General features: G+C 42.8%; 1 protein-coding gene across 1 annotated transcript in view; it reads right to left on the reverse strand.

The window, feature by feature from the left end:
• Positions 1-15996, reverse strand: part of jeb (low-density lipoprotein receptor domain-containing jelly belly protein) — a 92342-nt gene that overhangs the window by 15248 nt on the left and 61098 nt on the right. The window contains exon 2 of the mRNA XM_022799464.2: positions 63-223. Within this exon, the coding sequence (XP_022655199.2) occupies positions 63-223 (161 nt within the window). The remainder of the gene's footprint in view (positions 1-62; positions 224-15996) is intronic.

Raw genomic sequence — 15996 nt, forward strand, 5'->3', positions numbered from 1 at the left:
TTCCATTGAATTTGAATGACATTAGCAACTTTTAGCGATATTTAAGAAATTCCGGCTCATACCGTCTTGTAGAACATGCAAGAGTGTCTGTCTTCATCAGATCCATCGGGGCAATCCAAAAATCCATCGCAAAGTACATGATCATCGATGCATCGATAGCGACCCAGTGGATCTGGGGTTGGACAAGCGAATCGCTCCATGCCATCCTCGGCATTCGGACATTCTGCAAACCAAAACATAAATATAATCATAAGCTATTTAGTGGCAGGTTTACCATAAAAGTATCGGCGCTTTTGTTTGCTACTACAGATACGAAACTGCTACGACAAACTTCCATTCAGTACGTGTGTATAAAACGACAGGTGACGTTAATCACAGATTTCTGTAGGGCGCAAACAATCTTTCGCCCATTTCGGGTACAAGCTCCTATAAACCTAACGTCGTGCACGAACGATACTACAGGATTATGAACGTATCCTAAGGTTCGAACAATAATAGAAATTAAATTTATGCACGTTTTTGATTTGCGTGGGCTGATTAGCCCCTGTGTAGTTTACAACAACAGAGAGCGGAGAAGTGATATGCGCGAAGTTACGATATTGAGGATGCAAAAAGGCTCATTATTAACTATGCGAAGACAACAGGAAGCTGCACTCGTACGATACGTGTATGCTTGTCCTTCATGTTCTATTTAGATCTACGCAGTGCTTTGCTGGAATGTTGCCACTGATGGTGGTGATAGCATCGGCTAAAACGCCGGCCTATCCGGTGCGAAGAACTTGTTCCATTCATTCCTGTTCCCCATCGTAGCAACGTTATGCTTTGGCGCTTTATTCCCGTGCGTTCTTCTTTACTCTGGTTGCTTGATTTCCCCACGTCAATCCTTGCCCCTCGCCTGTCTCCTTTCTTCCCAGCCCCCCGTCGCCCCGCGTTTCTCCCCGTTAAGAGGCATTCCCGCATGGGGAAGCCGCTACTCGTAGTCACTCAGTCGTTGCTGTCTCGTAAAACGTGAGACGAATGTGGCATTGAGGAGCAGTTACTGCATTGTCGGTCGTCTATCAGTCGCGTCCATCTCAGCCGTCTTTAATGACGACTAAGACGATTGTCGGCTACAGTTACTTCCGGAGTCACAGCGACCGTCTTAATGCCTCGCACTCGATGCCTCAAGAAATGTAGCGTTGTCCTATTCCGCATGTTTCCTCTTCGCTCGGTAGGTACTAGGTTTCATCCTTGTTCATTCACATGCCATTGTGGACGTAACTAGCTTCAGCATTACAATCGACAGCTGTTGTATACAGCCTCACTTTACTATCCCTTCCAATATTCGTTTATTTCTACTACATGGATGGTAGCCCTGTCACATACACTTGGCTATATTGACAACAGCTAGCTCTTTCTTAATCTAAATGCAACGCACGCTACTGGTTTGAAACAGGCTGTGAAAAACAGATACGTACAAAAGCGCTGAAACATGCTACATAACACGGCTAGCAAACTCCGGGTTAAGTGCGGATGCTAAAGTTTGTTGTTGTTGTTGTTGTTGTTGCTGCCGCTGCTAGTGGTACTGTTGTTGCTGTTGATGTATCGCAGCGCAGAAGCTATAATTCAATTCACCCTACGTGCAGCAGAGCTACTACGTATCCGACATCCGAAGGCTCTCACCAATGGTAGCCGTTATCGATATTTACAACTGGGAATATATTGTTGCATTGCAGCTAGAAATCCAATACTTCGTTTGGCTTTGGGATCGTCAGTTCTGGGCGAGTAAAATGCACTCGTTACTGCAATATAGCCGCTGCTGTTCACGCTGTCGCTGCTACAACTGCTACTTGTCATTGTTTTGCTGCAGTCTCAATTGTGGCGGCAGCATAAACGAATCGATGTGATGAAAGGGTGGCAGGAAATGAAGCAAAAGCCTATCGCTAGAGATCACATGTTTTCATCCCTTTCGGGCATCATCTGCTGACCGAATTGGTACGGCCACCCATCGTTGCTGGGCCGAATGCGTTTGATCACTGGCCTCGTTGCATGCTGGTCGTTGTTTGTTTTCGCCTTATTTACGGAGGCCCTATGCTGTGTGCTCGGTATTTCTAAGAAATGACCAAAATCCTTCTTCAGGATGTTAGTAGCAAAATGGCACACAACCTCAGGACAAGGGAATAACAAGATGTGAATCATATTCTTCGATGCTTTGAGCGTATACTTGCACGACCTAAAAGTATGTATGTTTATGTACGTACCTTTATGTTAAGATATATTATTTTTAAATCAAAAGTTGGTAACTATAAAGCACATAAGAATCGTGTGAAAAAATAGTTTAGTTTTATGTTAAACGTACTACTAATTGCGACTAAAAATGACTACTAAGTACGTTCACCTGCTTAAAGTAACACGTACGATCACACCGAGAAGTTTTCAGATGCTAACCTTTAAATCCTATAAAAAAAATTGCAGTTAGAGTTACATACATGGTCATTAGATACATGTGGGTACAAGCAGTGTTTACGATTGGATTCTAGTACTTGATTCTAGTATTTCTTTTTTGGGGAAATTTATCTCATGTACTACCCGTTTTTGGCGCTCTATCGTGTTTATCTGCGTTTGAAACGTACTTACATTTCATTCATTTAGCACGCACGAGTATGCGTCCCTATGCCTAGTCATATTTGCGAGCGACAGTACTTTTCTTCTGTGCTTCTTTTTCCACCTTTCTAAGGTCCGACACTTTGTGGCTACTTAATGTGTGAAACATCGAAGGGACTCCCTTGCGGCCGTCCATTTTGTTATGTTTCTGAACATACTATGTATGGGTCTCTTGTAACAGAAACGGTGTTTTTCCGATAGTAATCGAGTAACTGTCTTATTCGTGTCTCGTGCCTTCTTACTCTCCCGTTCATCTATAGAAAAATAGCTAAAGTCTGAAGTTTAGCGTCCCCATCTTGTCTGCACGCCGCTCTAGTCTGTCAGGTATCTGTCTGTGTATGTCCAATATGTGCGCGTATTTGTGTATCCATGTGCGTGTCTATGTATTTATTCGCTTGTTCATTGGCTAAAAACGATATTGACGACCACATTCGTAGTTTCGTGTTTTGCCGTTCGTTTCCATGGTCGCCGCTGAAATCCGAAGAGCTCGAGCTTGAAACGCTAGAGGTGAGCTAACGTTAAAGTCATCGTATCGCTAGTTAGAGCAAGCAATTGCGGCAGACACAGTAGTAGAACTAGCAAGTACGTCAAAGTTGTGGTGACAGGCCAACCATCATCATCAGTCTGGGCTCTCCGTTTGTTCGGCCACACCGTCCTCCAACCACTATAACCCTACTTGCTCCCGTGACAACTAAAAAACATGCGGCGTGCGGGGCCGGTCACGTTCTTCGCACTGGACAGATTGCGTAGCAGCAAGCAGGAAAAATGGAGAGAGATTGCTCCTCTCAATTTGATAAAGTCCGCTAATTGGCATCAGCCATACATACGAAGTACCCTAAATAATTTATGACAAGAGAGACAGAAACGCATCGAAAGAGGAAAATCAGATGAGAAGAAATGGCAGGCCACGTCCGGCCGCGTCAGCAGATGTGCTACTGCTGCCTTTATTCGAGAGTAAACAGGCGGATCGGTCCCATCAATTCGGTCTAATAGCAGTTAAACTGTCAAAACCAGCTGTACAATGTTAAAATAGCTTTTATTTGTAGTGATGGACCCACGCGCTAACTGGCCGCTTGTACTTCGCATTTACAGGGAAATACTGTTGGGCTACTTCCACACAAACAAACATATATATAGCCTTGCGACTATCGGTGCGCCGTTTTCTATAATTGGCGTTACGCTATGTCTGCCCTGTCGTGATCCAGTCATATTTGACCGCCAAACGCCATTGCTGCAGCTGCCTCGACGTGTCTTAGAGCGTCGTCGTATACGCGGCGTTACTTATAGTAGCGTTATTGTCTTTAGTAGGGTAGTATTCACGGTAACGTAGGATAGCGCAGAGGCGACGGTGAATATTGATGTTTTGAAGAAGCCTACTCCTCGTATAATGAGCCAGTCGAAAAATTTTTGAATTGTGTTTACTAAAAACAATTTGTAGTTATTCGGATTTCTTATTAACCATAATTTATCAAGCCATCCAGGTCAAACCGCTGCGCAAATGGTCCTACACAAGGATTCAAAAATATCGCTAACATCAAAGAACCATGAAGTTGCGCGCAGTATAGAGATGCTTGCTACGCTAGAAGAAGATTAAACTTTCGCTAAACTGTCATTTTGATAAGATGGATCAAGTGGAATATTTTATTAAAAGGATAATTAACATTTGGTAATAGCCTGTGTGCCAGCCGAAGCTATATTAGAAAACACCTAATTATTTCAACTATGGCTTACGGCAGCTGTGATAGACTTCTATACATTTCTAGGACAGATTTACGTTTAACGTCTCCAGGCTTTATCTTCGTTTCATAGGACGCAATGAATGCCCATTGCTCGAATGGAAATCTACCGTTAATCATCAAAAGATATATGCAGAGATATTAATTTTAACTTTCACAGCTCTGCCCAGTTTGCTAGATAGTCTTACTACGACCTAGTGGTCTAGACTAGAGCTTAATGTTACTTGACTCTGAAACCTAGGTCTATAGCTAAACATATTGTTAATAACCTGTCTCCTATTCTGCATTTTTCCCTATACAAGAGACTATAATCAGAGAAAAGGACACCATGACGGTTCAAGTTATTTTTTTTTGCATACAATATGGAGAGATTTAAGTGGCGTACGTTTAGCCGGCCTATTTACTTTACAATTATATCCCGCAGATACACCTATTTGTTTAGGACTAATAAATAGTTCACCAAGACTATTGGTGACACCTAAACTATCTTACTGCACAAGTATGGCTGCTGGGTGGCCTCTCAGGCACACTTAAGCACAACTGCTATTGTAGAAAAGCCCCTTTGAGATTTTGTTTACCTAGATATTCGTATCGGCCTATGTAACGCTCATATAGTTGCAAAACCTTATGCAGGAGTTAAGTTTTAGCTAAATTAGGTTTGAGTTGCATTGTACCAACTTAAGCTACCTCGGTAACCTGTTTTCTATAGGGAATAAGGGCAGGCGCATGAGTAGAACACGTGTTAAGTTCTTCCTTCGAATTAAAAAGGAAACCCACTGCGGCAAACAAATCTGAGATGTTCGTATCACATTTTATATTCAGGAATGTAGTTTATATATTTTTTTCAGCTCTCTCTAACCATTCCTGTATGTTAGTCGCATTAGTAGATATAACAAGCCACAATCTTCAGCGTAACTCACTAGATTTTTTTAAATTATTTTTTTTTTAACTGTACGTTTCTTTTGACTATTAAACCATGTGCCCTTGCGTGTGTAGAGGCCAAATGCACCTTTTGTCCGAAGGTGCGCCCCACACCGAAGGATTCGGTCATCTATTAGTTTACGGTGTACCCTCATCGTTTTATCTAGCTATTATGCTCGTTATCTGATATTTAGAAGCCTCTCGTAAAGCGCCTACAACCTAAAAAAAATCGTACTATTTTCAACATAACGAATTGATGCCAGCTTCGCTATCTTAAAGTGCAATTTACCTCTAAATGCGTAAACAATATTAAGGCTGTTAAAGTAGAACGCCGTAGAAATAACCATATTAGTTTTATATCTGATAAAAAGTTCAACTAGGTACGGCCTAAGTTGCAGAAAAACTAAACGAGCGCGTCGTGTTTGGGGTTCCACTGATTTGACTCGAGGCGTGCGCCGATCTATAGCGCTCTGATGTGTTTACCATCGTAAGGAAAGACAAACATGTTGAGACAACAACTCTTCCCCACTTGTCCAGTTGAATATTGTCTCGGCATCACCAAAGTTCAGCGCTATTGGGGGAGACTGACCGAATTGTTTTTTATTGGATTCGGCCTTTTTGGGGACTGGATGATTAATAAGCATGAAACTACACAAATTGAAAAATACCAAAAATCTATATAAGATTCCCTGATGACCTTGAATAAATCGAGCTTTCGTAGATTTGCCTCATGTCTTATTGCTAAAAATTTGTAAAATCCCTCTGAGCGCCATATTTATGTTATGGTATATGGTACATTTAGGGGCGGGTTGCAAATGGAACGGGAAAGTGGAACGACAAGCTTACATATAGGAAAATTTGTGATTTAGACCATATGTCGCTTAAATTGTATACTGACATACGGCCAAATGTAAAATAACCGTTTTGTTTTTGAATTAATTCTGCTTAATTCGTGTGCGGGTCTTCGGAAAAAAAATGGAGCACGCCTGTAATTGCCTAGTACGCTAACTGTCCATTAATACACTTCATATTGTATCTATGCTATATATTGTACCCCATTCTTTGATGGAATCAACTTGGCTTGTCATACACCGTGTATAGGGGGTATCGTAGGTTGTCGTGCATTGAATGTCTTCACTCAGATATCAGGTAAGCAACCTCCGTTCGTTTTGCTATCGTACTGGAAGAAGCATCATAAAATCGGGGTAACGAACTTTCATTGCTATACTTCTATGAATGCTAATAAGTTAAAGTATCTCGATAAATGAAATCAGTGAATTTTGTTGCTTTTGGAAAAATAAGTATAATAAATATGGATATGTAGTAGCTCGGCGTATATTATAGACACGGCGCTGATATTTTCGAAATTATAAAAAAGTCATTACTATTTTTAAGCGCAAACCTTTTACTTTAGGTTCACTGATGGGAGGGATATTGTATTCATGAGAAATTCAGCGTCCTCCAATGGCGTTATAAATACATGGGAATAATATAAGGATAAAAAGCGGCTTCAACGGAAATAACCTGACTAACGCCTCAAAGGCAGACGTGCTTAATTTCTTTGTCGTATTAAATTGTAATAGATGACTCTTGGACCGTTCAGGAAAGACCTGGGCCGGATAGGTAATGTAAACATACTAGTGACCTGAAGAATCAAAATTCTCCTTAGTACAGGAAACCTAACCTGCCAAAAGAAGCAGGGCTGAAACAACTGTACTCAAAATGAACTACGCCCGATTAATTCACTACGTATAAAATACCGTTTGAGTTTCACTCGGCTACGACCCTCGTCGCTATAGACAATATTGCCCTTGCGAATCTTCGTCCCGGTAACGAAAGGTTGAACATCACTCTATACACATGGTGGCGGAGGTTTGGCCATGGCACAGAAAATTGGCAGGCACCGTAATTATAACACAACGTTCTGATAGCGACTGTCTGATAGGGCGGAGATCAAAAATATTCTATTTTATATAACAGCAACTATATATGTCACTAACCGCTGTAATTCATTCAGTCATCAAACAACCGAAAAGTTTTTATAAGGAAAAATAGTTTTAGTTTAAAGTTAAAGTAATCTACTGACTAATAATGGTGACGGTGATTTCTCATCGTAGATATGAACGTGTACCCGAGTAAAACGGTGGCTTGAATGGGCACATAGTAGAAATAATTACAAGGTTGTTATTAATAACTTAAATTTGTACGTGTTTATCTTCGTAGCACAGACAACCAGGATCAGCATTTCAACTTGATTGACGTCAATCGCAATCCTCATTCAAATAATTCTCACTGCGTATCAGATCAGTGAGCATCGCTTGTAGATCAACGATAACGTGAGTGAATAGAATTTACCGATGGCAGATACCTCTCACTAATGCCGAAATTGTTACGCCCTTGTTGTCAATTCGACAGTGAAAATGGCGCGACGTTTATAAAAAAAACAAAAAAATTTTAAGCAGTATTTTTATTTTACTCAGCGCGCTCCTGTAGTACTTTTAAACTGGGAAATCATTTTTTCAGAATGTGACTATTGTCTATTTTCTAGTTGACCCAGCACAAAGAAATACTTCAGTTTCTGTAATCAGCTTAATGAACGTCGCACACAACTATGCTCTTTCGACTACGAAATGATGCTAAACTTTATTGAGAATTGACATTACTTTTTTCTTTTACCTTAAGATTACTATAGGACATGGCATAAACTCTTCTAATTATAGAAGAGATATTCTGAGCTGCACAAAGACCCCGAATCAAAGCTTGGACCATAGCAAACGCATACCTCTGAACGGCTTGTTGATCCAAATTAGCCCAAGAGATAGGCTGCTTTGACTCCCCTACATCGGAGTGCACCCTCATCGTCTAATGTCTGAAGCGTCCGAGCGCTGTCAATATCCTTCCACCGAGTATGCTGCGAAAAACACGACAGGGGTGCCGATTGCGTGCATTATTCATTTAATGGGAATAAATTGTGCTAGAAATTCACACGCTCCTGTCAGCAAGCCCATACGGTGCGCAACCCAGTGCAGCTTGTCGTTGCCAAATGCAGTTCGACGCATTGACGTAATGCGTGGTAACCCAGAAAGCTTTGTCCACAGGGCAATGCTGTGAACTTGATTAACGGAAGTTTTTATTATAACGTTATAAATTAACGGAGGCCGTTCTAATCGAATAAATGTACTACGGGAAAATGCTTAGTATTTCAGTTTTTGGGCTTTGTTAGTTTTTTTGTACATCTTGTTCAGACACGAGCGTTTGCGGCCCCGTTTTATTGAACTGGAATCACCTCTAAGCTTTTTGCTCGTTGGCGTAAAAGCTACTTCTCGGGTATGAACTAGTAGTCTTTTGAGAGACTGGAGACTCGTTTTCTCTACCCTGTTTCCGAGTACCGATGTGCCTAGCCAAATGAGAACTTCCCATTTTTCTATCTTTGGTAGTTTCAATTATGCCTATGAAGACCATATTGACGTGACGACCTGTAGGTGCGAAACAAGGCAGAGTATAATATACGTGCCCGTATAAGTTGAATATATGTAAATGGAGTTAATAACAACTTGCATAGAAAAAGAAACGGAGACAGGTCATTACCGCGTAATACATTGCTCAAAAAATTATTCCATAAGCGGCTAACAGCAAATGATTCTGATTTAGTTGTATCTTGTGTCTACGACTAATTTCTTTAGTAGACCACGTGCATTAATCAAAAGTTAATTAAATATCCAGAGAAGCGTGCACATGCCACGTATACCTACGTCGTACAAAGTTACGATATAAACACATCGATCGTGCAATGATGACAAATTAATTGCGGCGCGTTACTCTCATGTCAGCGGCGAATTTATCAGCGAAGATGACCTATGCCAATTAGCGCCGCCATTGTGATCTCTGCTGGTTAGTAGACATTGCTAGGAATCGCAATACCTCTCTCCCTCTCCCTCTCCCTGTCTCTCTAATATATTTTTTTGTAAAAAAAAGCAAGCGACAGTCCTAATAGATCGATTGGATCGAACTGAAGGGGTCGAGGAACCGCTTTTTCGAAAAGCGGCTTCTAGATCGAGGATTCAGTAAGGAAACTCTTGTGATAAGGCGAGCGTGTACTGATAAATTACCGAAACCCGAATTGGTTACCTAGCTGCCAGACGAATTAAGTGAGCTCGTTTACTCCAACAGGAAAATGCTAACGCATCGACTGATCCGGTAGTCTATCGATGTGCAGCAAAAAAGATACCCCGGGGCAACTGTTTTGTCGACAAATAGTTACCCGCAATAGACAGTTACATTTATTATCGACATTGTTATTCCCTTTATTGCTGTCCGCTTCTGATTTAGCTGTAGATGTTCAATGAAAGCTACTAGATTTCTTTTTTATTTCTTGCAGCCTACGAACTTCCCTTCGCCTTCCCCCAACTTGGTTCCTTCATTTCGTCGGTTTTTCTGTTTGTTTTTTTTGGGTTTTTCGTTCTCTATACTACGTACACAGGCGAGAATGCGTTGGCTCGCTTCTAGCGTTAGGTGTTATAACCCCATTTTTTACTCGCAACTATTAGGAGGTCGTTCGTTCGCTCAAGGTCGTTTTTAGATTTGATTTAGTCATCATTATTAGACGAAATGAAGTCACACACTAGCTTCAATGAACTTCGTAAAATGGCTACGCATTATTCTATAATAGCATCGACAATGGTAACACAATTAACAATGTAATTGTCTACAATGGAAAATTGCAGCCAGAGGCTTATGTCTTATTGTTCTGCGCGGCAGAAAAAGGGAGCCGGGAGGACAAACGGGTCAAGAGAGGGATGGCCTACGCCGAGTAAGCCAACAGTCAGTGCCTGCCCGTATCAGTCGCGAGAGGTAATGTCGGCTGCAGCTTGTAATGGCAGCATGTAACAACTCAGACAACCAAGCGTTGTGTTGTAGATAGATGGATAAGTGATACATAAATGATGATGTGGCGGATCTATTTTTAGCGTCGCTTATCCGGACCTCAGTCCCGATTCCCCAATAGCCATGGTCTAGCTACGCGTTTTCCTAAAACAGGCAACAAAATAGAAAATAACAATGGCAGCAAAAACACAAATAACAAAAGCTGATGAAAAACCTCAACAGTGACCAACAACAGGCCCGAAACCGCGACGAACAATTAAAATAAGATCTTACTTGCGTCCTTTTTCCGGAGTACGCGTAGGTTTCTAATGGCTTCAAGAGAGGGCAAACTGCAATTGAAATCATGCGCAAAACAACGGTTTTTTGCGTAATGTACATGAGTTAGTACATTCATGCGACGATGTTGACTTCCAGTATCATCAGCACAAGCTCACAAATGATAGAATCATTTGCGTGTAAAAAAAAACTGTTAGGATTTCACGAGTCGTCGAAGCGTTATGGAGTCAAGTGTATCGCGTAGAGAACGCTGCGAGCGGTTTGTTCCCTATTTCTCTCTCTCTGTCTCTTGCTCCAGTACCTACGTGTTGATTATTTTCTAGTCGGCTTGACGAGCAGAGTCTGTGCTTGATCACTTCAGCGGTCTTCCAATTTGATTTGACTAGAGGTCCTCAGCTCAAATAGATCTCGACGAACGATATTTAGTGTTAATTCGCATTGGTGTTTAATCTCCTATACGATCCTAGTAGCTAGCGAGGCAATGTCGGATACGCAGCGTTGCGATCGCATAGAAAATTTGCGAAAAATGAAACAAGTGCAGCAAATTAAGGACCATTTTGAAATATAGCGTCTTTAGCTCCAAAACCAACAACTAAATAAAGAATTACTAAAAAAATATTAAAATTTCTCTACGATCAAGCTACTGTTACGTTATAGGTTTGAGCTTCGGTAATTAACGTCAACCGTTAGATTAGCTTATATTTTCTGCAAAATAGATGTAAAGCGCATTATATTCATAAGTAATTTGAAAAAAAAAAGAGCGCGCTAGCAACTATGCTCGATAACGTTTTTCTATCAGGCTCGTTGAATTTCTAAGGGCATGTATAGCATAGTATCTTCGATAATAGAAATAACTGCAGAAATTTTATTATATTTGATATTCACGTGGACTAATACTCAGCTTCATCGCAGGTCTCAAAAAATGCGGTCCTGGTACTCATACCAACTGAGAGGTACGACATTGAGAGATTGTAATGCAACATCTATCGTAGTTGCCCCTATAACCCGGTTTATTGAGTTGTTAGCTCGTTTATTACGCCTGTTATATATATATATATATATATATATATATATTATGGTAAAAGAGTGATTTAAATTAGACCCTGAATCAAATGCCCCTACATTGTAGAAGTGTCCAAAACGATGCTCGCGTGAGCTGCCATGGGTCAAAAACAACCTATTACACAATTATAAAGGCCCCCTTTGCCTGACGCAACCGATTGCAAAATTACTGAAATCGACCAGATTATAGGATCCGTTCTTTCACTTTAATGTATCTTTGCTAAATTACAGTCATCGAAGAACACTACGTAATAAAGCTAAAATAAAGCTCACGATTGTTTCCGAATTGCTAACATAATCTAACTAAGCGGATCATTATTTTTAAAAAAATTAAGCTTAGCAAATTTTCTATTCAAGATATTCAGGCTTCTTTTTACTTTAGATTACTGCTAAGATGTTGTTCTCAATTTATTACCACTGCATTACACGTATCAGTCATATATCTTACTATAGGAAAGATATTTATCACCGTTAAACAAATGCGAAGTGAAAATAATAATGTTCTTAATCACTGCCGTCGATTGGTATTTGTAAGGGACGCACACGGTTACGTACTTAGCCTGGTAGTTATTATCTTATAGAATGTAGTGGGTCTGCTTCTGCTAATGGTGATTTTTGAAATAAAAAAAGACTCAGCTAAAGGGTGGCCAAACGTGCGCGTATAAAAGCGAAGACTCTTCACTGACGACGCGGTATTGGCCCGGGTCGTTCATTCGTTAGACCTTATAAAAGCGGCTGACAGCTGTTACATTCGTGCGTTCTCAACGGGCCCTACAATAACGTCCCCTTTCTTTATGGGTATCGCTTCGTTTTGTGAGTTCGCGCGCTCGTCCAGAAACTGAATGCATAAAGGGCACCTTTACTCTGCTACGCCACGCTACACAAATCCGGTGAGACTGTAACAGCGATTCCCGCAGGCGGTTCTTAAATCCCGTCTGATATACTGATCTATAAGCAACCGGCATCTGAGTATGCGCTGGCTGGGTCAGCGTTTGCAATAGAGAAGGGTACGCACGGCGCAGAGCTGGTGGCTTCGCAACCAAGACGGACGACGTGACTCCTGGGACAGGATCGAAGGAGAAAAGCCATGCTCCATAAGATTATTTTTGGCAAGCGAAATTCTGCAGGACATCCGTCGTAGCAAAACTAAGGTTCTCATTTCCTTAGCTCTTTAGCCAAGCTGTGCGTTTACAGTCAGTTAATCCTTGCTCAAAGATCTATCTAACCAGGTCGCGGCTGGATGCCTCTGCGATCCAGAACGGTTTCTCGTATTAAGGCCTACGCGAATAGTGCAGCTTAGCCTTTAACATGTCTGTCTCAAGGTAGATAGTACATAGTTACCTACAAGCGGGACCTCGCAATGGCTACAGCGATCAACGGTGACCTTTCTGAACTCTGATACTGCTCGGCGAGCTGCATAGCAAACCGGACAAGGTGACAATGGCCAGTGTAGATAAACATGCTATTATAATAGAGCGGTTTATATACTTGATGAACATTTTACACCGGAAATATCCTAGGGTCGATGATCGCTTCAATCATGAGTTTGGCAGAAGCTAGTTTATCTCCATGCCTAAATCACGTAATCAGCTGAGGCCGAACAAGCCTGTCGGGACAGATAGAATCTGCAATGGTAGTGTAAAGCAGCTTTTAGCGGTGCGTCCGGCCACTTCTCTCATTTCACTGGCGACTGCTTCGACACGGCCTGGTAGGATATAACATCGTAAACTAGAAATATGTCGCTGCCACATCATTTAATTCTCTTCATCTATCGTCAGGCATGCCGTGTTAGGGATTCGTCCACGAGTCGCATTTATTTATAGCTTCTTCGATCAAGCGACCGAGATGGCCTGGCCCATTTTAGCCTTGCGGCCCTAAATGTGCCAACGAGACCTACAATATAATATAATGGATACGTTAAATTGGAAAGAAGGCCAGACAAATTCAGATGAATAGGATTATGCCGTTAGGAACAAAATAGCGCATTTGCACAAATCTAGCCAATATTTTTGTGGCTGATGTTGGCGATGATGATGTTGACGACGACAACGACGACAACGACGACGACGACGATGATGTCTGCAGTAGCATTGTTGGTGGCGATGAGGATTATTACAAGAGGAATTAACCCTTATCTGCGTCTCCGTTCCCATACTTTATATCTTCTGAGGCCCAATGCCCTCCCATCTTTCCTCAACCTCTATTCACGGGTTCGCTTGTTCGCTTTCGCGCTCGTTGGCCTGCGCGTTCGTTCTGATACGCCGCCTATGTCACCGTCACCGCCGCCGTTGCTGCCATGCGTTACTTAGACTAGGTGACCCACTTCGAGTCGAAACGAACCAACTGAATCGAACTGACGGTGTCTCAATATACCAGCGAGCGCCGGTTGAAGCGAGGATGTCGTGGAACCGCCAAGGGCGATGGGCCAAGCAAGTGATGAGTGATGGAAGAGCAAATCGCCGCCGTCTGCCAGTCCATTGCTGTCGTATCGGCGGTGGCGACGGCCACGACAGCAAGAGCAGCAACAGCGGTGCTGGCAGAAACTGAGGCAGTGGTCCTCAACGAAAGAGGAAAGGGCCAATGTTGCTGCTACTACGGCTCCCTTCTCCTCAACAACACACTGTCACTTCGACTCCATTGGCTCCTAATGCTCTGTAGCGTTGCGGCTGCTGCTGCGCCGTCAGCGTCGGCGACTTTAGCTCGGCTATAGTTCGTTCGTCAGTTCTTCGGTTTTGGGAGTAGATGCTTTTGCCCTCACTAGGTCACCTAGGTCAACTTCGAAGTGCTACTGTCCAACAACGTGCGTCCCACGGTGGCCACATGTTACACTGATGCGCAGGTGGCCGACTAGCGATCAGTCAGCGAGGAAGGCACCTAGCAACGACGTCGACCGAAAGTGCTTAACTGTACCGTTCTGTGTTTCAGCTGCTGCGGCGACAGTCGTTTGCGACTCCTTTCGCTTCTTCCTTGATGACCAGTAACAAAGCGAATGCTTAACGAATTCAGCATCGAAGGAGATAATAGCAAGGCTTCTTTCCATAACGCAACTGTATGCAAATCGCCCTGTATTATAATCGACACCGTTGCACAACAATAGCTATTTAAACGAGTAGAAGATATGGCACGAGGTAAGTGTGGCATGGCAGGACGAGCCTACCTTATTTGTCAACTGATGATGACGACTAGGGCGAGAAGAGGTAAGAGAGGACAGGAGGGGGAGGGAGTGGCCACGATCTGCATTCGGAAACCAGGACGTGCAGGACTATGAAGAAGGAGATGAGGAGGTGAGAGGAGAGGAAGTAAAAAACGTAGCATGCGCTACAGCCATACGTATATATCACTATAAATAGTTAAACCGACAATCTAGCTCTGCAATGACAATGGTTTTCCGGCTTTTGCGTTTAATTGTTAAACGTAAATTGTACTTTTAATTAGATCAGACTCAGCGGGCAGGTAATTAAATAGCAGAATGGCTAGTACTTCAGGGCGCATACCAATAATTCGAAGAAATAGTTCTTGGCGTCGGTGCAATTTGACGACTTTCATAAAAGCTCTAGCATTATGCTAGGTGTATTTTGGCTTCGGCCATTGCCCCTTCTTGAAGTTACACTATGAATCCGCAATAGACGAAGTAAAAACAGACGGTTCTGGCTGAAAGTACTTTGCAAATATTCATGCTGCACCAAAGTGCAATATTATATGGTCTGATGTGATTGTGCCCGCTGGAATGAAAGCTAGATACAATATCGGACAGTCAGCGTTGCAAGTATACGTAATTCTTTAACGCCGTCACTGTTTAGGAAAACGTGCAAAGATACGCCATAGCTTGATACTGCAACCGAAACCGTAGCGATAGTAATAGTGATGGTCGCAGCAGCCGGTAGCGGGAACAACTCTAGAAACGGTGAATAGGGGTTTAGCGCACGTTCTCCGTGATCGAATCCGCATCGAAAAGTCAGTAAAATCCAGGGTAGTTAATGGTTGGTACGTCACTCTGCTGCTGTTTCGTGCCATGCCATATGAGGCTGCCTTAGGCTGCTGCAAGCAAGGCAATGGTTGAGGGGACTGGCGCCGCCCAAGAACTGGTCTGGTTGGACCCGTAGTAATAGTAGTGGCTCCGGACGCTCAGTGGCCCTTGATGGGATTGAGGGAGAGCGCCACCTCCTTTTCGACATCCACACACCTGGCGGCTAGACGGAAGACCCACCCGGGGCCCCGCCTCTCTCCGTGCTGCCGCAGCGGCAAAACCCTCGTGGCACTATAGCAACAGCAGCAGCAGCACTGCTCTGAAGCTAGTCCGCACTGGTTGACTTAGCTTGCCTTAGTTTGCTCGTTGTCTGCTGCTAGCGCCTTGTTCGATTCGCAAACGCATGCATGCGGGCCTACACGCCTATCTGTAAGCTTGTGTCTCTGTGTGTGTGTGTGTGATGACGATTGTGGGGGCTGTATGAGAGCCTCGCAGACGTACACAGCT

This window comes from Varroa destructor, unplaced genomic scaffold (assembly GCF_002443255.2).
Source record: "Varroa destructor unplaced genomic scaffold, Vdes_3.0 BEIS01000003.1, whole genome shotgun sequence".
NCBI classification, from domain to species: Eukaryota; Metazoa; Arthropoda; class Arachnida; order Mesostigmata; family Varroidae; genus Varroa; species Varroa destructor.